Here is a 16,976-nt window from a genome sequence, read left to right as displayed (position 1 = left end):
TGGAATTGGATTATCTTTAAGGTCCCTTCCAACCCAAATCATTCTATGATCTTTTCCAGAATTTAGTAGGGTGTTTAAAAGAGCCACTGCTGGAACTGGATGCTGCTTTGCTTCAGCATGAAGTACTTAATTTCCAAAACTCTTCCAGATGTATTTTTTCCTCACATATTTATTAAAACTAAAACCTCCTAATGGCACATATCCTATTAAGACAAAGGCAATTTACATCCCAGGAAACATCAGTCTTCCACCCACCCCCACACATTGTCACACCCCATCCCCTTTCCCCTCTTATCTGTAATTTAAGGATGCAGAAGGAGGAGGAGGAGGATACATTACCCCGGTGACGTCCATAACCTTAATAGCAGCAAGCTGGCCTGTTTTAACATGGCGACCCTGCAAAAGAAAAGGGAGAAATTTGTTTGGTTTTGCTCAGTGACAATGTTTTCCTCGCAGTGAACAATATCCTTAAACAATCTCCTCGCCCTGGCAGCATCCATGCATTATTTGTTGCTTTTTCAAGAGCATCTTCACAGCAGCCATGATGAGAAAGCAATTCCCTCCCCTTCCTCCTGCCACTACAATTAATTAGTACAGGGCCTTCAGTGCTGTGTTTTCCTGGCAAACAAGTGCTGGAAATACCCTTTAATGCTCAGCCATGCACAAAGAACCAGCTTGGGGCCTCTGCTGAGCACAGAGCATGACTCTGCTGCAAATGAGAGGATGGGAATGTGCTGGCTGGGGTACCCACACTGCCTTCAGCACACCTGGGTTCCATCCCAGCTCCCTGGGCACACACCAGGGACCCCTGCCCTGCAGGGCACCACATTCACCCTGCCCAGTAATTTATTTCTTTACAGAAAGACTTGGTGAGCGGGCTAGAGAGGTTTTTACAATTTTCAGCCACTGAAAAAAACAGCAAATCACTGCAATGAACTGTTTGTTGCACAGTGCTCGACTACATTAATCCTAATGGGAAAATGCCTGGGAGAGATGGTGAAAATATAAAAGAGCTCCAACTATTTATGAGGCCTTAAAACCAACACAACTGCTATCAAGCAAGTCAATTCCCAGCCTTTCCTCCTTTCCTGAGAAACTGATCACCCAACATCACATCCAAATTGCTCGTATCAAATCATTCCCACCCCCAACTGCAGGACATGTGCTCTGCTTCCAAACCAGGCAGCCTGAGGAAAAGATGATTTTCCTCCAGGAAAGGCAGCAAATGCTGATTCTCACAGGAGGCAAAGGGAAGCATCCCTATTTTCCAGTTTGCATCCCTATTTACTGTGGAGCTGCCCAAGGCCCCATCTTGTGAGATATGGTGTGGAAGACACAGAGGCAGTGGCAGCTCCTGCCCTGTCCTTGGTGTCTTAATTGACAATTAACACACCAAGGACAGAACCAGCAGCAGAGACAAAGAGGGATCAAGCTGCAGAGTGGCAGAAACAGGGAAAAATAGAAGCTTTTCCTGAATTGGAGGCTCCTCCTGCCCCCACAGCAGTGTGTGTGTTGATGAGCTGGGGTGTGTGTCAGGTCTCCCATCCCTCCTGCACACTGGAGATGGTCTTTCACACCACCTCAGCTCAGGAACCCTGAATTACCAGACATGGGAACCTCTCCCTGGTCCCTGAGGTCTCCAGGCACGGCGCTGGGAAGCAAACCCATGCGCCGGCTGTGGAGCAAGGCAGCATCATCCTCTCCAAATTTATGACTTCACCAGGAAGCCAATTCACCCACCAGGGCTCCTCGCTCATTTATTAACACAATTTATACGTCCTGAGCAAGCCCATGTTCTAGCAGAGGAAAAAGAGCTTTACTTTAAAGAGTGTGCAACACAAAAAGTAATGAAAGCAAGTGCAGCCCAGCAGCCCAGGCTGTAGCTGAAGCATCCCCTGGATGTGGCTGTGGGGAAGGAGGGGCATGTCAACAGACACCATCTATTTAGACAGCATGATCTGCAGAAACAAATCCTCCTCTTCCTAAATTTGTCCTTGTTGGCTTGCCCAGGAAGTGCCCACGTGTACTGACACTTTAATTAAAGCCCACAGAGCACCAGCAGGGTAAACACTTGGACCATGGCATCCCCATCTCCCACGAGCTGGAGGAGGAGGAGGGGGAAGCAAGCTGGAGCATTTCAAACCATGATTTAGGAGTTATACCTCCTTCATGTGATGCACCACCACCTCATTTTGTATTTTAAGGAAATGCCCCAGCTTTGCTGTGGTGAAGTGCTCCTGCTTCCCTCAGTACCAGCCAAGGGGAAAGGGATCCCTGTATGCTCACAGCATCCTTCTCCTAGGAATCTGCTGCCTCCTTGCACACCTCCCAAACATTTACAGACAATGGTAAGAACTTAATATCGTGTAAACATTTACCAAAACAAAATAAACCACTTGGAAACATATGTTAATGTAAGCCATGAGGGGCACTTAGTCACGCAAAAATCAGGCGGAGTAGAACCAGTAAGTGCTCACCCTGGGATATTGTAGCAAAGATTTGCTTTTTCTATAGTTTGTTCACAATAATGGATTGCAGAGCTTCACCCTGGCAGATGAAGCCATCCAGGGAAAACAGGCATCTCCTCAGCAGTCAACCATCCCCTTTAATTCAACCTACTGCTCAGCACTGAGACTTGCTGTGAAACCTTCATAAACAGCTTAGAAAACCCAGCTGATTTTTACCCTACTGCAGGTGTCCTTGAATTTGCAATAAAGATACAGACAGGCTGCAGGAAGACACCAAGAACTGGAAGTGAGAGATGCAACAGAGGAAATAAATCAACATCCAACCTGTACCCATTAAAAGGTGCCATGGCAGCAACAAACCCCTCTGACAGCATCAGCCACCTCTGGCACCTTGGCCATGCAGATTCCAGAGCCTGTGCCCAAAGCCTGGAAGCAAGTCCAGAAGCACCCATGCCCCTGCAGTCTCTCCAAATTATCAGTTGGATCAGGAAGTGGAACCATCTCTGCCAAAGCCAAGACAAGCTGAAATTGGGAATTAATTAATGTCAAGTGTTAAATTGTCCAGTGTTAATCTGTACTGCTGCAAGGAAGCTACAAAAGAGTACTGACGTATCAATACAAGAGAAGCACCAAAAAGCTCTGTTGTGATGCTTCTACCTCCTGTGTGTCCTCCACTCACCAAAACTTGTTGGTTTCTTCCTTTAAACCATCACCACAGCAGTGTTTTTTTCCCTTTAAACATTGCACACCATCAGCCACCACCTATCCAAAAACCACATTAAGACTGAGCCCTACTCCTGCTCCCTTACTCAACTCTGCCTTCCTCGACACCAAAGATGTGGCTCAAAACGGGCAAGAAGTGTTGTGGTTCAACAGAAAATCTCTACTTTTTCAAAAGTCCTCCACTCTGGTACCCCCATGGGCATGGGAGAGGGCTACAAAGGCATAAAACATACAGCAGGAAAACTGAGCTATTAAAGCATTTCCCCCTCTCCAGATTTGCTGTCAAGGTTCACTTGGGTACAAACCCACATTTCAGCCTCAGGATTATTCAAGCATGATCTTCAAAGCTGCCACAGTTTTTAATTGAACATCCATCTGAGCATAAACTCATGCTCCTAATTACTCTCAAAATGTTATATCAACTATCACTAACTTGATAATGTCAAGTATTAAGACTAATTTCTACAAATGAAGCAAGCACCACAAATTTTTTCTTCAAAGGTTGTGGTCCTCACACTCCATAAAGTGTAATGGACCAGCACACAATCAGAACATTGGTAAATGCTTTTAAACATCAATTGGTGCATTCAGGCATTATGTTTACTAAATAAATAAACCCTGGCCTCAATACCAGCCTTTGCAGACAACAACTGCATATCCTGGCCCAAAACTGAAGCCCACATTTTAAGGACAGAAAGAGGATGATTGATTGTTGCTTTTTAAAATTTTCCTTGCACAAGCATGAATTTCACCTCTAAGCAAAACCTGCAGTTTCTGTACCCAGAAATGTATTCCATCATATTTACTTAACTCGTGCTGTCGGCTTTTATTCATCCCACAAAATAAATGACCCACCACCTGCTGCAGCCAGTGGGACACGACAGAATTGTCACTTTGCTGGGAAATGCAGAGCTCCCACGTCCTTCTGCCAGGCAGAGCAACATCTCTTACACTTCCCAGCCTGGACATGCGCCAATGCCCCATGCACACAAAATCCCCACTGCAACCACTCAATGGAGTAACCATGTTGTATGCCTGATGTTTTACAGCAAAACACTTAAAATCCAACCATTTTGCACTGCCCTTAGTAGTGCTGCATGTAAATATTCAAATGAATGGGACCTTGCAAGGCACTGCTGAAATTTCAACATGCACAGCCCTGCTGGGACCAGGCCACAATGTCAGCCCTCCCCACTGAGGAACACTGTGTCTCACACAGAAATCTCAGTGAGACAAACAACAAAAACTCTCATAAAATTCCAAATATCACCACTTTGGCTGAAGAGAATCCTCCCAAATAAATTTCTTCAATTTCATTTCTGTTGTAGTTAAAATACTGAGCCTGGTGCCAGCAGCCCAACCATCACCCATTCTACTGTCCAACCCGTGCCTCCAAACCCAGTACATCCTCAGCATCACCACACCCTGCATGCTCTTCCTAGAACAATCTCACCACAGATTTTACCAGGTTAGAAGTCACCAGCTCACTTTTCTGTGTCCACATATAATTTTTGCTAAATGCTACAAAAAACCCTTTGCCCAGCCCCACTTCTGCACACACACTAGTCAAGGTGTACACTGCTGAGTCCCATCTCCTCCAGATTCTGCTTCAGCATCCAAGACCTTCTGCAGTTCAGATCTCCTGGGATGGGCCAGAACCTCTCACAGCCTCATGGTCTAGGTCCTGCCAGTTCTCTTCCTGTAGTTCAAGGCAATCCAGGGACTCAATCCAAGATTTTTAGCATGCAGGCACTTCAGCACTAATGCACTGAAAACTGCATCCAATTTTTCCTGGGAGAAGGAGCTTTGCCTTCCGACAGGAGCTGTGGAGCTGAGCTGCCATCCTGCTGTACATTAGACCATTTTATAGCACCTGGCATGATTTATTCTCAGCTTTTACAGAGTACAGGCACATTTATGTACTTGGTTTCCCATTGAAAACAATCTTGAGGGTGCCAAAATCCCCTCTCCAGCTAGTCTGAGGGGCTAAAATACTTACTGATGTAAAAAATAGGCTTATTTTAGTGTGAAAATTCAGCAATCTCCAAAACAAGCTGGCTAAAAATGACGTACCCAAGCTTTGCACTTGGTTTACAGATCTCTTCAAATACATCTGAAATAAATCCATGTATCTGAGAAGGCAGTTAAAACATTGGAGGCCAGCATAAGAAAAACTGAGTCATGTAACAGGATGGGGAAAATGTTTATTTTAACAAAGAGTAACATATCTCTGATTAAAACAGAACCATCATGGGCCAAACCTTATTGTTGCTGCCTGCATTTAACTCCAGTATAGGAGTGGGATTTCAAGCCACTGGGGCTGGAGACCAAGCCCTCACCCTGCCCGGGGGTTCAGCCCCATCTCTCTGCTTTACTACAGCAGGAGCTGGCCACAATGGCAGCGTCCTTCCTTCCATCTCTCCATCATTTCCTGTCCCACAAACAGATTTGCAGATCTTCAGAGTGATCCCACTGCCTCGAAGCACCAAAGGAACACATCTGACTTGTTGCAGTTCCTTTCCACCTGGGGCAAACCCCACTGAAAACAGCCCCTGTTTCCCCAGACTTCCAACACTCTGCAAATGGCATCCTCCAATAAACATGGCACACCTGAAACTCCAAGAAATGGAAAACCTATGAAAACCAAAAAAAGCTGCATCCGGTGTTTGACATCTCACTTGGTGGCCAGGATAGGCTCTCCTCTCACTCCTGAGCTCTCAGAACACTGGTTGCTCACTTCAGGACAGATTTTCACCTCTGCCCAACATGCTACCTTCCTTTGGGCTATTTCTGGGGAGAAGACCTTTCACTGGGAGGGAAAAACACAAATTTCACTCATAGCCAATCCTCCCCTTACAACTGTCATCTTTTCCAAGGCTTTAAAGAGCAAATATTGAAAAACATTCAAAAAACTCCAAGAGAAACTAAACAAAATGGATTTTTTAAAAATTTTTTGCTGCTAAGCTGGGCATTTTTATTAATACTTCAGTTTGGACTGAACAACCAGAGCTTCCCCTTGGAAAAGCCTAAATCTGCTCCCAGCACAGACGCCTGTAATTGCACAGGGCCAAGCTAATGCTCTGTGCTGACCCAACAGAGCTGGCCTTTGGACTGAAGTGTTTTCCAGCCCTCTGTATCAATCCAAGCTCTGATCAGGACCCTGCAGCTCTGAGAGCTGCAATTCCATTAGTGCAGCTCCACAATAGCTCTGACGTTAAGAAAAGGCAGGATTATTAGATTAACAAACGAAATTGTTAAATTAGCACATTATTCATCTCCAGAAATAACATGCACTACAGCCTATAGGTGAGCAAGACTACAGTTTTATATTCCCTATATAATGGAAACACATCTCTCAGGTGAGTGCTTGTGCTTATTCCATCCTCCATCTCTCCTGTAGCTCAAATGAGGCTGGAGACTCCCGCCTCCAGCTCAGGAAGAACCAGGTTTCCCTCTTCCACGGATAAAACCATCGCCTTAAATAGTCCAAAATCAGCATCAGAGAGCTGAATCCTTCCAGAAGCTTCTGCAGATGGTTCCTGTAGATACGGCCTGCCCCATTTCTAATTTCCACCCAGGGAAGAACACTGGTTGTAAAGCTTGTCCCCCCTCTCTGTGGCACCACTCAGCAGCAGCCCACTGGGCAAGTCAGGCTGTGCATCTCCTCCATGGTCACACCAAGGACTGCGACAGATTCTGCCCACAAGTGTTTGAAGATGCAGCTTTTGAAGGTCTGCTCTTCATGGTCACAGCAAACCCTGCAGCAGAGCAGATTTCAAGGTGTTTCTGCATTTGTCATGGCCCAGGAACGAACACTGCTCTGGGAAAGGGAGGTCAAAGCCTCAACAGGAGCAGGTCTGGGCTGGAAGAGGAGTGGGCTGAACACCAGAGCAGGGAGCAGAGAGAGATGGAGATCATCAACAGACAAAAGATTACCCCAATAGTGGGCTTTAGGAGCAGCCTATGGAAACCTGAGGCACCAAAGGCCTAAGGAGAGATGTTCCTGACAAAGAGCAATGTATATATAAGAAAAACTGGAAGGACAAGCATTGTCTCAGGGCAATGTTCACTGAGTTGATCCCACACTGAAGGCTGCAGGATTCAAGAGCATATCAGTGGGATGAAGGAAAGAGATGACACCATTTACCACTGAACCCCATGCAGCCTCCCCAGGCCCTCTGTGAGCTTTGCCCCCTTGCCCAGAGTCCCCAGATCCATCATGGGGCACTCCCCATGGGTCTCTGCCATGGGGAGCAGCAAGGAGGGCAGCAGCCAGGCCTTGGGGTGCTCCTTCCCCTGCCACAGAGCCTGTCCTCCCTTTGCCCCCTTCCCCAGCATCCCCAGATCCATCATGGGGCATTCCACACGAGTCTCTGCCAAGGAAGGCAGCAGCCAGGCCTTGGGGTGCTCCTTCCCCTGCCACACAGCCTGTCCTCCCTTTGCCCCAGCTCCTCTGCAAGTGCACATTTTCACAGCTAAAAGGAGGCAGCACAGCCTGTTCCCAGCAGCATTAGTTCATGACAGCCATGTTATTACCACCCTTAACACCCCCACTGTGCTTCTGTTTCACTCGCTGCCTATTCAATGCTGCAGAGCTCACAACTAAAATTAAAACTGCCTTGAGGAGACCCACAAGGCACCCTTGGACAGGGGCCATGTACTGACAGCAGCACCAGGTTTCCTCCCAGTGGGAAGCAGTGAGCGTGCAGGGAGCACTGCCTGGATCAGCCAGCATTCCCAAAGAGATCCTTGGCTCTCAAGGGTGGCCCAAGAAGGAGCCAGGCTCCAGGCCCACAGCTGGCACCGACCCCAGAGCACTGTCCCACTGACATGGGACACCTGGCCAGGCCTGGGCTGCAGCACGAGCTGTCACACCTGCACAATGCCACACAGATCCCCATCTCCACACACTTTTGCTGTCTGCAACCCACAGCCACCCATTTCTGCTTGGACCCAGGTCACCTTGGCTTTATTGGAGTCAGAACCACTTCAGCTCCAACATTCAAACTCCAGCACGAGCCCAGCAGCTTCAGGCACCAGCTCCCATCACAAATGAAGCAGGCTCTGTGCAGGACACAGGAAAAGGCATCCCAGGGCATCAGGGATTTAATTTAATGACTGGAGCTGCTCATGACTTCAGACCAAAAGCTCAGCATGAGAACGAGCTGCTGCGTCCAGAGCTCAGGGGCACCAGCATGGTCTCTACAACACCATGTGCTCTGGCAGCTGCTGCTATGTCTTCTGTACTTGTAAGAAAAACAATTCCCTTCAAAAGAGATTGTTCCTAACCTGCTCCCTGCTGCAGAGCAGACAGGGCTTAGTGCCTGCAAACGTTTGCTGCTGCTTCCCATGACAATCCATCCCAGAACACTGAAGGACACAGGTACCCCTCAGCCTTCTCAGGTGTTTGGTACCCCATTTATTTGTGCCTCACATTAAACAGCTGCTTTTCAACATCTGAACTGTCACCTACTCTTTAAGCCACTCCCCAAATCAGTAACTGTCTTGCAAACTGAGTTTTAAAAATGGCCCTTCTGGAAAAAACACTACACAGTGACGGAAATGGGATTTTCTGGAAACACCTCTGCACTGCCATCTGCTTGACTTCGGCTCGAGCTTCATAGTAGCAAGATCCAGTTTTGGAGGTGGCATGTGAAGTGCAAGGTGATTTTTCAACCAACAACAGCAAGGGAGAACCACCTTCTGTGAACCTGAGTGCTTGGCATCCTCTCTGGCAGCAGGGATGGACAGCACTGGTGGCAGGAGACAGCAACAGGGGAGCCAGGTAACACAGAGGCATCTGTTATCCAAAGCTGCTTGAGGGTTTTGTGATTTTTGTTGTGGCTGTGTAAAGAAAACTGAGTAAGAAGGAAAGCCCAATATTTGTGGTGTTTTCCCAACCATTTAATTCAGGAAGTTTAAGTCTATGGCTGTCAATGGGTTTTCATGAAGGGGTTCCACTGCATTTCATTGACTTGCCAAAGGCACAAACCAAGCATGTCCACGTTCCCATGGATCACCACAGCTGGCTGAGCAGCCCAGCCTGCTCTCCCTGCCATGTTTGTCCTGTTCCCCGTGTTTCTTTCTCCATGTGACTGCAGGGCAGTGCTCTTTTAGCTCAGCTCACAGCACAGCACAGTTGCCCCCCACGGCCCTGTTCGTCTGCAGACACGATGGCCCAGGATGAGATCCCACCATGGATCTCTCTGGACACCTCAGCAGAGGTTATCAAACAGGCTCTTATCTCTGTCAGCCCCACCTGCTCCACGACTCTCTGCTTGTAGAAAGGAGCCTAAACACAAATCCACCAGGTTTCATTTGTGCACCAACCCTAACACTCCGAATCCAGCAGAAATTTGGGGACTTCTGAGGTCCAGTCCCAATGTTGGTAACAGCTGAACATGCCCATCATGAGCCAGGATTCACATCCAGTCACCTTGAACCACTTTCTTAGCAAGCCATCCTTCCAACCCTTCCACTGCCTCCCTCTTTGAGCCTTTCCAGTCCTGCAAACCCTTGGGTCAGCACAGATCTAAGCCCCTTGATTCCTGCCCACGTGGCAGGGCTGACTGGCACCTGAGCCAATTCACACACTCAGGCTTCACTCATTCATCAATCCTGAGCTGACTCCAAGGCCCTGTCTCAGGGTGGCAGAAGGAACAAGAACAAGCTGATAAAGGTACTTACACTTTATGGGGCTTAGGAGAAAATGCCACAGCTGCCAGAAAGTCTCACTTGTATCTCTTGGGTGACTGAGGTCATAGCATGAGGAAAATGAGTGTAAGAGTGACATAAATACCCCAAATCTTCTGTGGAGGGCTGAGGTGCTCCCCTAATCCCAATGGTTTTGTAACTCAAGATACTGCAGACCTTGTGTTGCACATTTCTCTATCTATGTCAGCTCAAATATCAATTTTAGACCTCACACAGCTGAAGGCAGATGGACATCACACTCCCTTTCATCCAGACTTGCCTCCAGGCTCTTTGTCTGCCTTGAGCAGCCTTGACAACTTATTGTCCATCCCATCCTACCCTGAGTCACTTACTGTCAGGAGTCAATAAACGTTTTGCAGTGCTGTGTTTTACTGATTTAAAAGACCCAGCCATGCCTAGAGCAATCCTCTGTGATATACATACTAATCTGGCTGCACAGGGAGGCATCAAAGCTTTCATGTTGTCTAATGTTTCAAGCAAGTCAGGTATTGAGCAGCAAAATTTCAGAACTGCTTTTGGAAAGGGGAGGCTGATGAATGACATGCAGACCCCTTCAACCCTTGCATTTCCTTTGTATGTGTCACATGGGCACTCTCTGCTTTGTCTGGGAGAAAGATGGGATTTCTGACTGTGCTGCAGAACAGCCCCTCTGTGGCTCACCCTCTAAGCCAGCCCTGTGGGTTGGGATCAACAGCGTCGATCGGCAGATTAAACTGCTCTGCTCCTACAGCTTCTCCATCTCCCAGTCTCCTCTCCCAAGCAGGAATTTCCTACCCTCACACTGGCAAGGAAGAGCTTTTCTGTGAAGCAGTAAGGCAGCCAGGTTGCTCCAAAACAGACCTGATGCCACCACTGGGCACCCATGCATGCCAAAGGAGCCTTCTCCCAGGATACCCAGGGCTCCTCACTGCTCCTCATTTCTCTGCTGAATAAACTGGGGAGCAAGGGCTCCTCCAGGAAAGGAGTGAGCCCTAAAAGACCCCACAAAGCAGAAGACCCTCCCCAGCCCTGCACACAGCCCCCCATCCAGCCTTTCCACAAGGCAGCACAGCAGAGAGGGGCTTTAGCCAGGGATTTGAAAGCAGGCAGAAGAGGAGGAGGAGGACTTGGGATTAGCAGGGGAAGGTTAAGCCAGTACCAGGGATTGCATGGGAACAGTACAGCTCAGGAATGAGTGGGAGGAAGCCAGAAAGGACCATGTGTCCCTGCCACCTTCAGCACTTGGGGACAGGAGGGACGAGCCCAGCACTGGCACAGCAGTCACTATTTGGCAATTCAGAACTGCAGCCACTGCCTGATGTGGTTACCAAGGCAGGAGGGCTCTGCAGCCATTAGAGAGCAATAACATGTACAGACACAAATCAATGCTGTACAGTTTGAAGGAACCGACTGAAGGCTATGGATTTTACTCACAGTTATTTGCAAAGCGAAACAAAGCAGACAAAAAAGCTCTCAAAGCAGCCCAAAAAGCTGCCTGCAGGAACGTGGGCAGCTCAGGAAGGCTGCCCGCAGCTTTGCAGGGAGAACACATATGGGCAGGGGGTGATGGCCTTTTATTCCAGTGGATAAAGATCTTAGTGGAAATCTGAAAAGCTCAGTGTGAGATCTCATCCACAGCTAATCCACACGGACTATGCCATGCTGCAGGCACGCCAGGAAGGAACCAAGGCCAGGCACTGCACTGAGTCACGCCACAAACCCGCAATTTCAGCTGTACTGAGAGAAAGAAATTGGTAAGGTACAGCTTTAGAAGCATCAGCCGGGACCAGCTGCATCCTGCTCCTACCTAAAGGCAGCTCAGGCCACCCAGAAATCCCATTCCCTAGAGCCAGGACAACATGCCACTCCTCCCAGCCCACCGCAGGCTGTTAGCCCTTTCTCAGTAGGAGCAATGTCACCAATAGTTACAGGCAGATTCATATTAAAAAGCTCTTTCATATTCAAGGTCTTTCCCCTCAGTAAGAGCTGGCTGTCAGACAAAATGCTGGTTTGGTTATGCTGTTTGGTATTCAGGGACTGTTCACCTGGGCAAAGATCATTTGTAGAAGCCACCAACATGCAAGAGCAGGGAAGGACCTCCCTGTATTTTTCCAGGGAAAAAAACCCCAACCTGTCAGTTTGCCCAATCCTCCAAACACTCACCTTCAGGGGTAAGTTTTGGTATACACGTACCAGGCTGTATAAATTTCCTTTACATTGGAGCCTTGACTGAGTTAATGCAGATTTTTAAGTGCACTGTGGAGTCTTAAACTCCAAGAAAGGATTGGAAAGCACAGCCAGTGCTGTGTGGTGTGAGACAATTTCCTGGGATGCAAGGCCAAGGCCAAGGCAAACAGCTGGGTGCTATTCCTGGATCCCCACCAAGTGCTCTCAACCTTGGGTGAGAGTCTGGGCTCTTTGCTGCTCAATGCTATCCCCTGGTAAAATGGGCAAAATAATACTAATTACCCCATAATGATGATGCAGTGGGTGATGCCATGTTGCAAAAAGCCTCCAAAGCCTTGCCTAAGTGTAGAGACATGTTAGAGAATATCAGGAATTGTTCCTCACACAGCCATACCCTGCATTCACACCTTCAAACAACAGCGGTCTATAAATTCTTAATTATTTTTTTCTAAAGCAAAGGGCTTTTGTTTTCCCAGAAAACTTAACAAGAAAACAAAAAGTCAACAAAATGTCTTTACATTTTCAATTCAAATGCTTCTGCACAGCATTTCCACAAGACTGCTTAAAAAGTGCACTAGAAATTGTAATTAAAAGCTGATCTGCTTCACGAGATGACTCAGGCTTCTGCAGCTTCAACCCTGGCCCCAGCCAGCTCTGCCAGTGCAGCACTGACTGTTTCCAATCAGCACACACTGAGCTGCCAGCATTTGAGAGAACAGAGGAAGGTTTCCTTAAATGCGAAGGGTAAAAGATAAAATTCAGTTACTATCACCCAATTTCTGACCAGCATCAGAGGGGAAACGAGCAGCCTGTGAGAGCAAAAGATCAACCCCTTTCCTAATGCCCAAAAAACAACACAAAGCCCTTGGACAGATGTGTTTTTCTGTACAAATGCCATTATAAATGTAACCTGCTCCTTTGCCTTTGGAGCAGGAAACTGAAATCAGATTGCCTGGTATTTCTCATCCCTCCCACAGCTGCAGCTCAGCAGGACACACCGGCTGCAGAAATACCACCCTGGGATTCAGTTTCTAACATTTCCACGGACACCACATTTCCCAGAGGGAGCTACAAGATGTGCTTGGCTCTTCTTTTGTTGTTGATGTTGTTGTTTCAGTAATCACAGAATCCTTTAGGTTGGAAAAGACCTTTAAGATGAACGAGCCCAACTGTAAACCTTTCACTGCCAAGTCCAGCACTAAACCACATCCCCGAGCACCACATCTACTCATCCTTTAAATCCCTCAGGGCTGGTGACTCAACTGCTTCCTTAGGCAGCCTGTTCCAGTGCCTGACAACTCTTTCTGTGAGGAAATTTTTCCTAATAGCCAATCTAAACTTCTCCTGATGCAGCTTGAAGCCATTTGCTCCTGTCCCAAATGATGCAGGTGATGGGCTGAGATGAGGCAGAGATGTCCTGGTGCTCCTCATATTCTGCAAGAGGTGAACCTGGGAGACTCCCAGAGGATAAAGGAAAGCCAGGGCACCATTTGCTCAGACAGGAGCAGCACTGTGAGGAGCAGAGGATGTTTACAGCAAAGGCATGAGGGGCCATGAACTTAAACCTCTGCATGTGTCTCTGTTTTGAGCTGTTCTTCTCCTGGGTGCATGTTTGCCCCCTGGGTCCTCTCCAGAGAGGAAAGATGTTCCTTTCCTCACCTCACAAAAGCACACACAGATCCCTTTGAACAAAAAAGCTCCTCAGGAGAAGAGCTTGTTTTGTATCACGAAGGGAAGTGCTGGCTGAAGGGGAAGATGCATCACTGACATGGAAAGGGCAGCACAGGGAAATGGGGGGAAGATTTCTGTCACAAGTGCTGCAGAGCTGCGCCCAGAGCCAGACCCAAGGGCCACTGGAGCATCAGTCTTGAGACAGAAAACCTAAGCAGGTTTGCTGATCCCAGCACCACTTCTCTAGATGGTGCCTCCAACCAAGCTCACTCTAGGGAGCCTGCAAGGCCACTGAAACCCACCCTGGCTATTTAACTGCAAGTGAATAACTGTGATTAATGCTCACAGTGATGTGATTGGGAAGTCACTGGCAGCAGCACCAGGATGGCACAGGAGGTGACTGCAGAAGCCACAACTCATCCTTGCTGCCTACAACCCATGAGCTTCAAACAAAGGAGGAAGATGAGTAATTTCAGACAAAAGAATGAGCCATCATCAAAACTTCTGACACAAATGTCTCAACTGGATTAGGTACCTGTGCTACAAGTCCCTTTCTTTTTTTCCATTTATCTTTTTTAAGCTTTTAACATTTTGTTTCCTTCCTCCAGATCTCCAAATTCCTGTCTCTGAAAGAGCTGAGCTGAAGTATTCCCTGAAGGCTGCTGTTCCCAGTACTTTCCAGATCAAGAAGAACCAGAGAATCCAATAAATCTTGCTCCTTTTCACGCACAAGCACCCCATAAATTTCTGTTGCAGTATTTTTCCTTGTCTTCTCAGGCTCTCAAAGCACTTATGTGCTGGACCAGGAAGAAATGGAATTCAGCAAATAAAACCCACCCTGAAGATAAATGTAGATATAGAGGGGATAAACTGCCCTGATGTGATGTAAAGCCATGCAAGGAGATCAGTCACCTGAATGATGGGCAAGCCAAGCTGTCCCCTGACTGCAAGTTGGGTTTTGTGGTTGTGGAGGACACTTGTTAAGAGTGAGAGATTTCAGCAGCACTTGCAGCCTGGGAAAAGCTCCTTAGACCTGCTCAGGACACCATCTGCAGCAGCCTATTAATGTGCTACAAAACCATGGTCCTTTCCCATCCTGCTGATGATAAATAAAAGTCATTCTCTGTCTTAAATGATGATGGGGGAAGAGTCTTTTAAAAGTGCTCATAAACCCTGCCTGAACTATCAGTGATGCATAGTGTTGTGATTTAGCACAAATGTGTCCCATTTCTGTGAAAATACGAGGCAGAAAGAAGAAGTGAGAAACACCCCATGTGACAACAGAAAAGCAAATTCTTGGTCTCCCCTGAAATTCCTGGACAGCTTGAAATCCCTTTGAGGAAATCTCAAATCATTTCCTCTTTCTGAAAGCTCAGTGAACAGGTCAAAAATACACCTGTCTTTCCAAAAGCATCCTGTTTTCCTCAATGATTTAATGCAAATTAGATTACCAGCCCTTGCTCTTCTGCTCTGAGCCCAGAGCCACTAGAAATACAAACACTTAGGGGAAATCTTCCAACATACAGCAAACCTGGTCCTGGATGGCAAGAAATGGTAAATTGCTATTGAATGAGTGGGCAAAGCAGATTTCCAGGAGGTGGGTGGTACATGGTGGTTCCCTGGCTGCTGTGCCACCTGGAAATTCTCTGCTGTGCTGGGGCAAGCCCCAGGAGCGATGGGTGGGAGGATGCCAACACCTCTCACTCTGCAAATGCTGTGGTTCCAAGGAAGGAAAGCAGAAGTGAAACAAAGCCTAGTGGGGCAGATTCCAGGAAGAACAGTCATTTCTCTTCTTCCCCCCCAAGCCCATTATTTACAGTAAAGTATAAACACAAGTGTCCCTAAAAATACAAGTTCAGGCTTTCTGCAGCATCGTCTGACAGCAGCTTATCCAAGTCCTACGAGCCCCTACTGCCTCCTTCCTCTTACTCCTTTATTTTCATTCTTTCCATTTTCCTCTGTTTTTCACATTCTGCTTTTCCCTGTTTCATTTCAACAACAGTTCTGGTAAGGTTTCACTACAGTCCTGGCAAGGCATCCAGCTGATACCAGCTATCCCCCCTGGTACCTGGCATCCCTCTGAAAAAGAAGTTGGAGGACTTGTTAAAAAGCCACTGACCCCACAGCTTCATCTGGAGAAGGTGCAGGGACAGGACTGATGGGAGGGTTTCTCCTTTTCTCCTTCCCCCACCCATTCTTCTCTGACTGTGGTACCTGGACACCACACAAATTAGAACTAAAAGCATCTAAAAGCACGGAAAATGAAACAGGCTAATTCAGAAAAGCAGAAGTACATCTAATTTAGTTACTGGGAAATGAATAAATGGCAATTCCAAGCCTGCAAAATTGTTCCATGTTCTAAAAGAATATACATATTTTTTTAAAAGGGCAAAAAAAAGGTGGGAAGGTGGGCTGAGAACATTTATGTAATTACTTTTCTAAGACCTGGCTGTGCTGTCACACCAGTATTCAGCATTTCCCCCTTCTTGTCATATAGACAAACATAAAGATTCATGTTTCTCAGGTAACTCCCTTTTTTACTGCAGTCCTAAGGTTGTGTTTCTGCAAATTTGCTTTGTTTCTTTTTTTAAAAAAACTGTTAATTGAGCTCTGCTGCCGTGTAATTATTCACAAAAGGGTATCTGCCATGCAAAGCCTCTATTTTCACATATTTTCTACACTACTAAACCTGACACAAACATTTCAGCCTAAAGACGGATTTCCAGCAAGGATTCCCATCATTCCATGATTTTCATAACATATGGAGGAAGATTTCACCACCACCTTTCAACCTACTAACTTGTCTTCTCGATCCTGCCACAGGACAGAGGTCCCACTGTCACGTCTGGGGTACACTGAATGGAAAGCTCCTGCAGTGCTCCTGAAATGCAATTCCAGGATCTTGCAGGGTTCCTGTGTGGAAAGACAAAGCCTGGAGGGTCTCCTGTTCAGAGGGTGTAATGTTCACCCCTTCCCAGGCAGGAATGAGGGCTGTGAGCCTTCCAGAGGTATTCCACTCTATTTATTCCTACTGATGTCTGCACTGTGGCACTCCAGGAGAAACACTTTCAGACAGACCCAACCATCTCCCACCTGTCCCAAAACCAGTAAGAGTTACCCCAGCACTCTGGTACGTGATTTTCTAGGCACAGCCTGGTTTTCTGTGAACAGACCACATTTGGGAAGAGCTGTTGCTTACACAAAACCCCCTCAGTGCTCACTTGCAAGCCCATT

At 47.2% G+C, this 16,976-nt stretch overlaps 1 protein-coding gene across 6 annotated transcripts in view; it reads right to left on the bottom strand.

The window, feature by feature from the left end:
• Window positions 1-16,976, bottom strand: part of TNIK (TRAF2 and NCK interacting kinase) — a 146,594-nt gene that overhangs the window by 71,398 nt on the left and 58,220 nt on the right. For all 6 annotated transcript variants that reach the window (XM_063167324.1, XM_063167328.1, XM_063167325.1 and 3 more), the window contains exon 3: window positions 340-396. In XM_063167324.1, the coding sequence (XP_063023394.1) occupies window positions 340-396 (57 nt within the window). The remainder of the gene's footprint in view (window positions 1-339; window positions 397-16,976) is intronic.

Source organism: Melospiza melodia, chromosome 12 (genome assembly GCF_035770615.1).
Source record: "Melospiza melodia melodia isolate bMelMel2 chromosome 12, bMelMel2.pri, whole genome shotgun sequence".
NCBI classification, from domain to species: domain Eukaryota; kingdom Metazoa; phylum Chordata; class Aves; order Passeriformes; family Passerellidae; genus Melospiza; species Melospiza melodia.
This window is presented reverse-complemented; position numbering and strand designations above follow the sequence as displayed.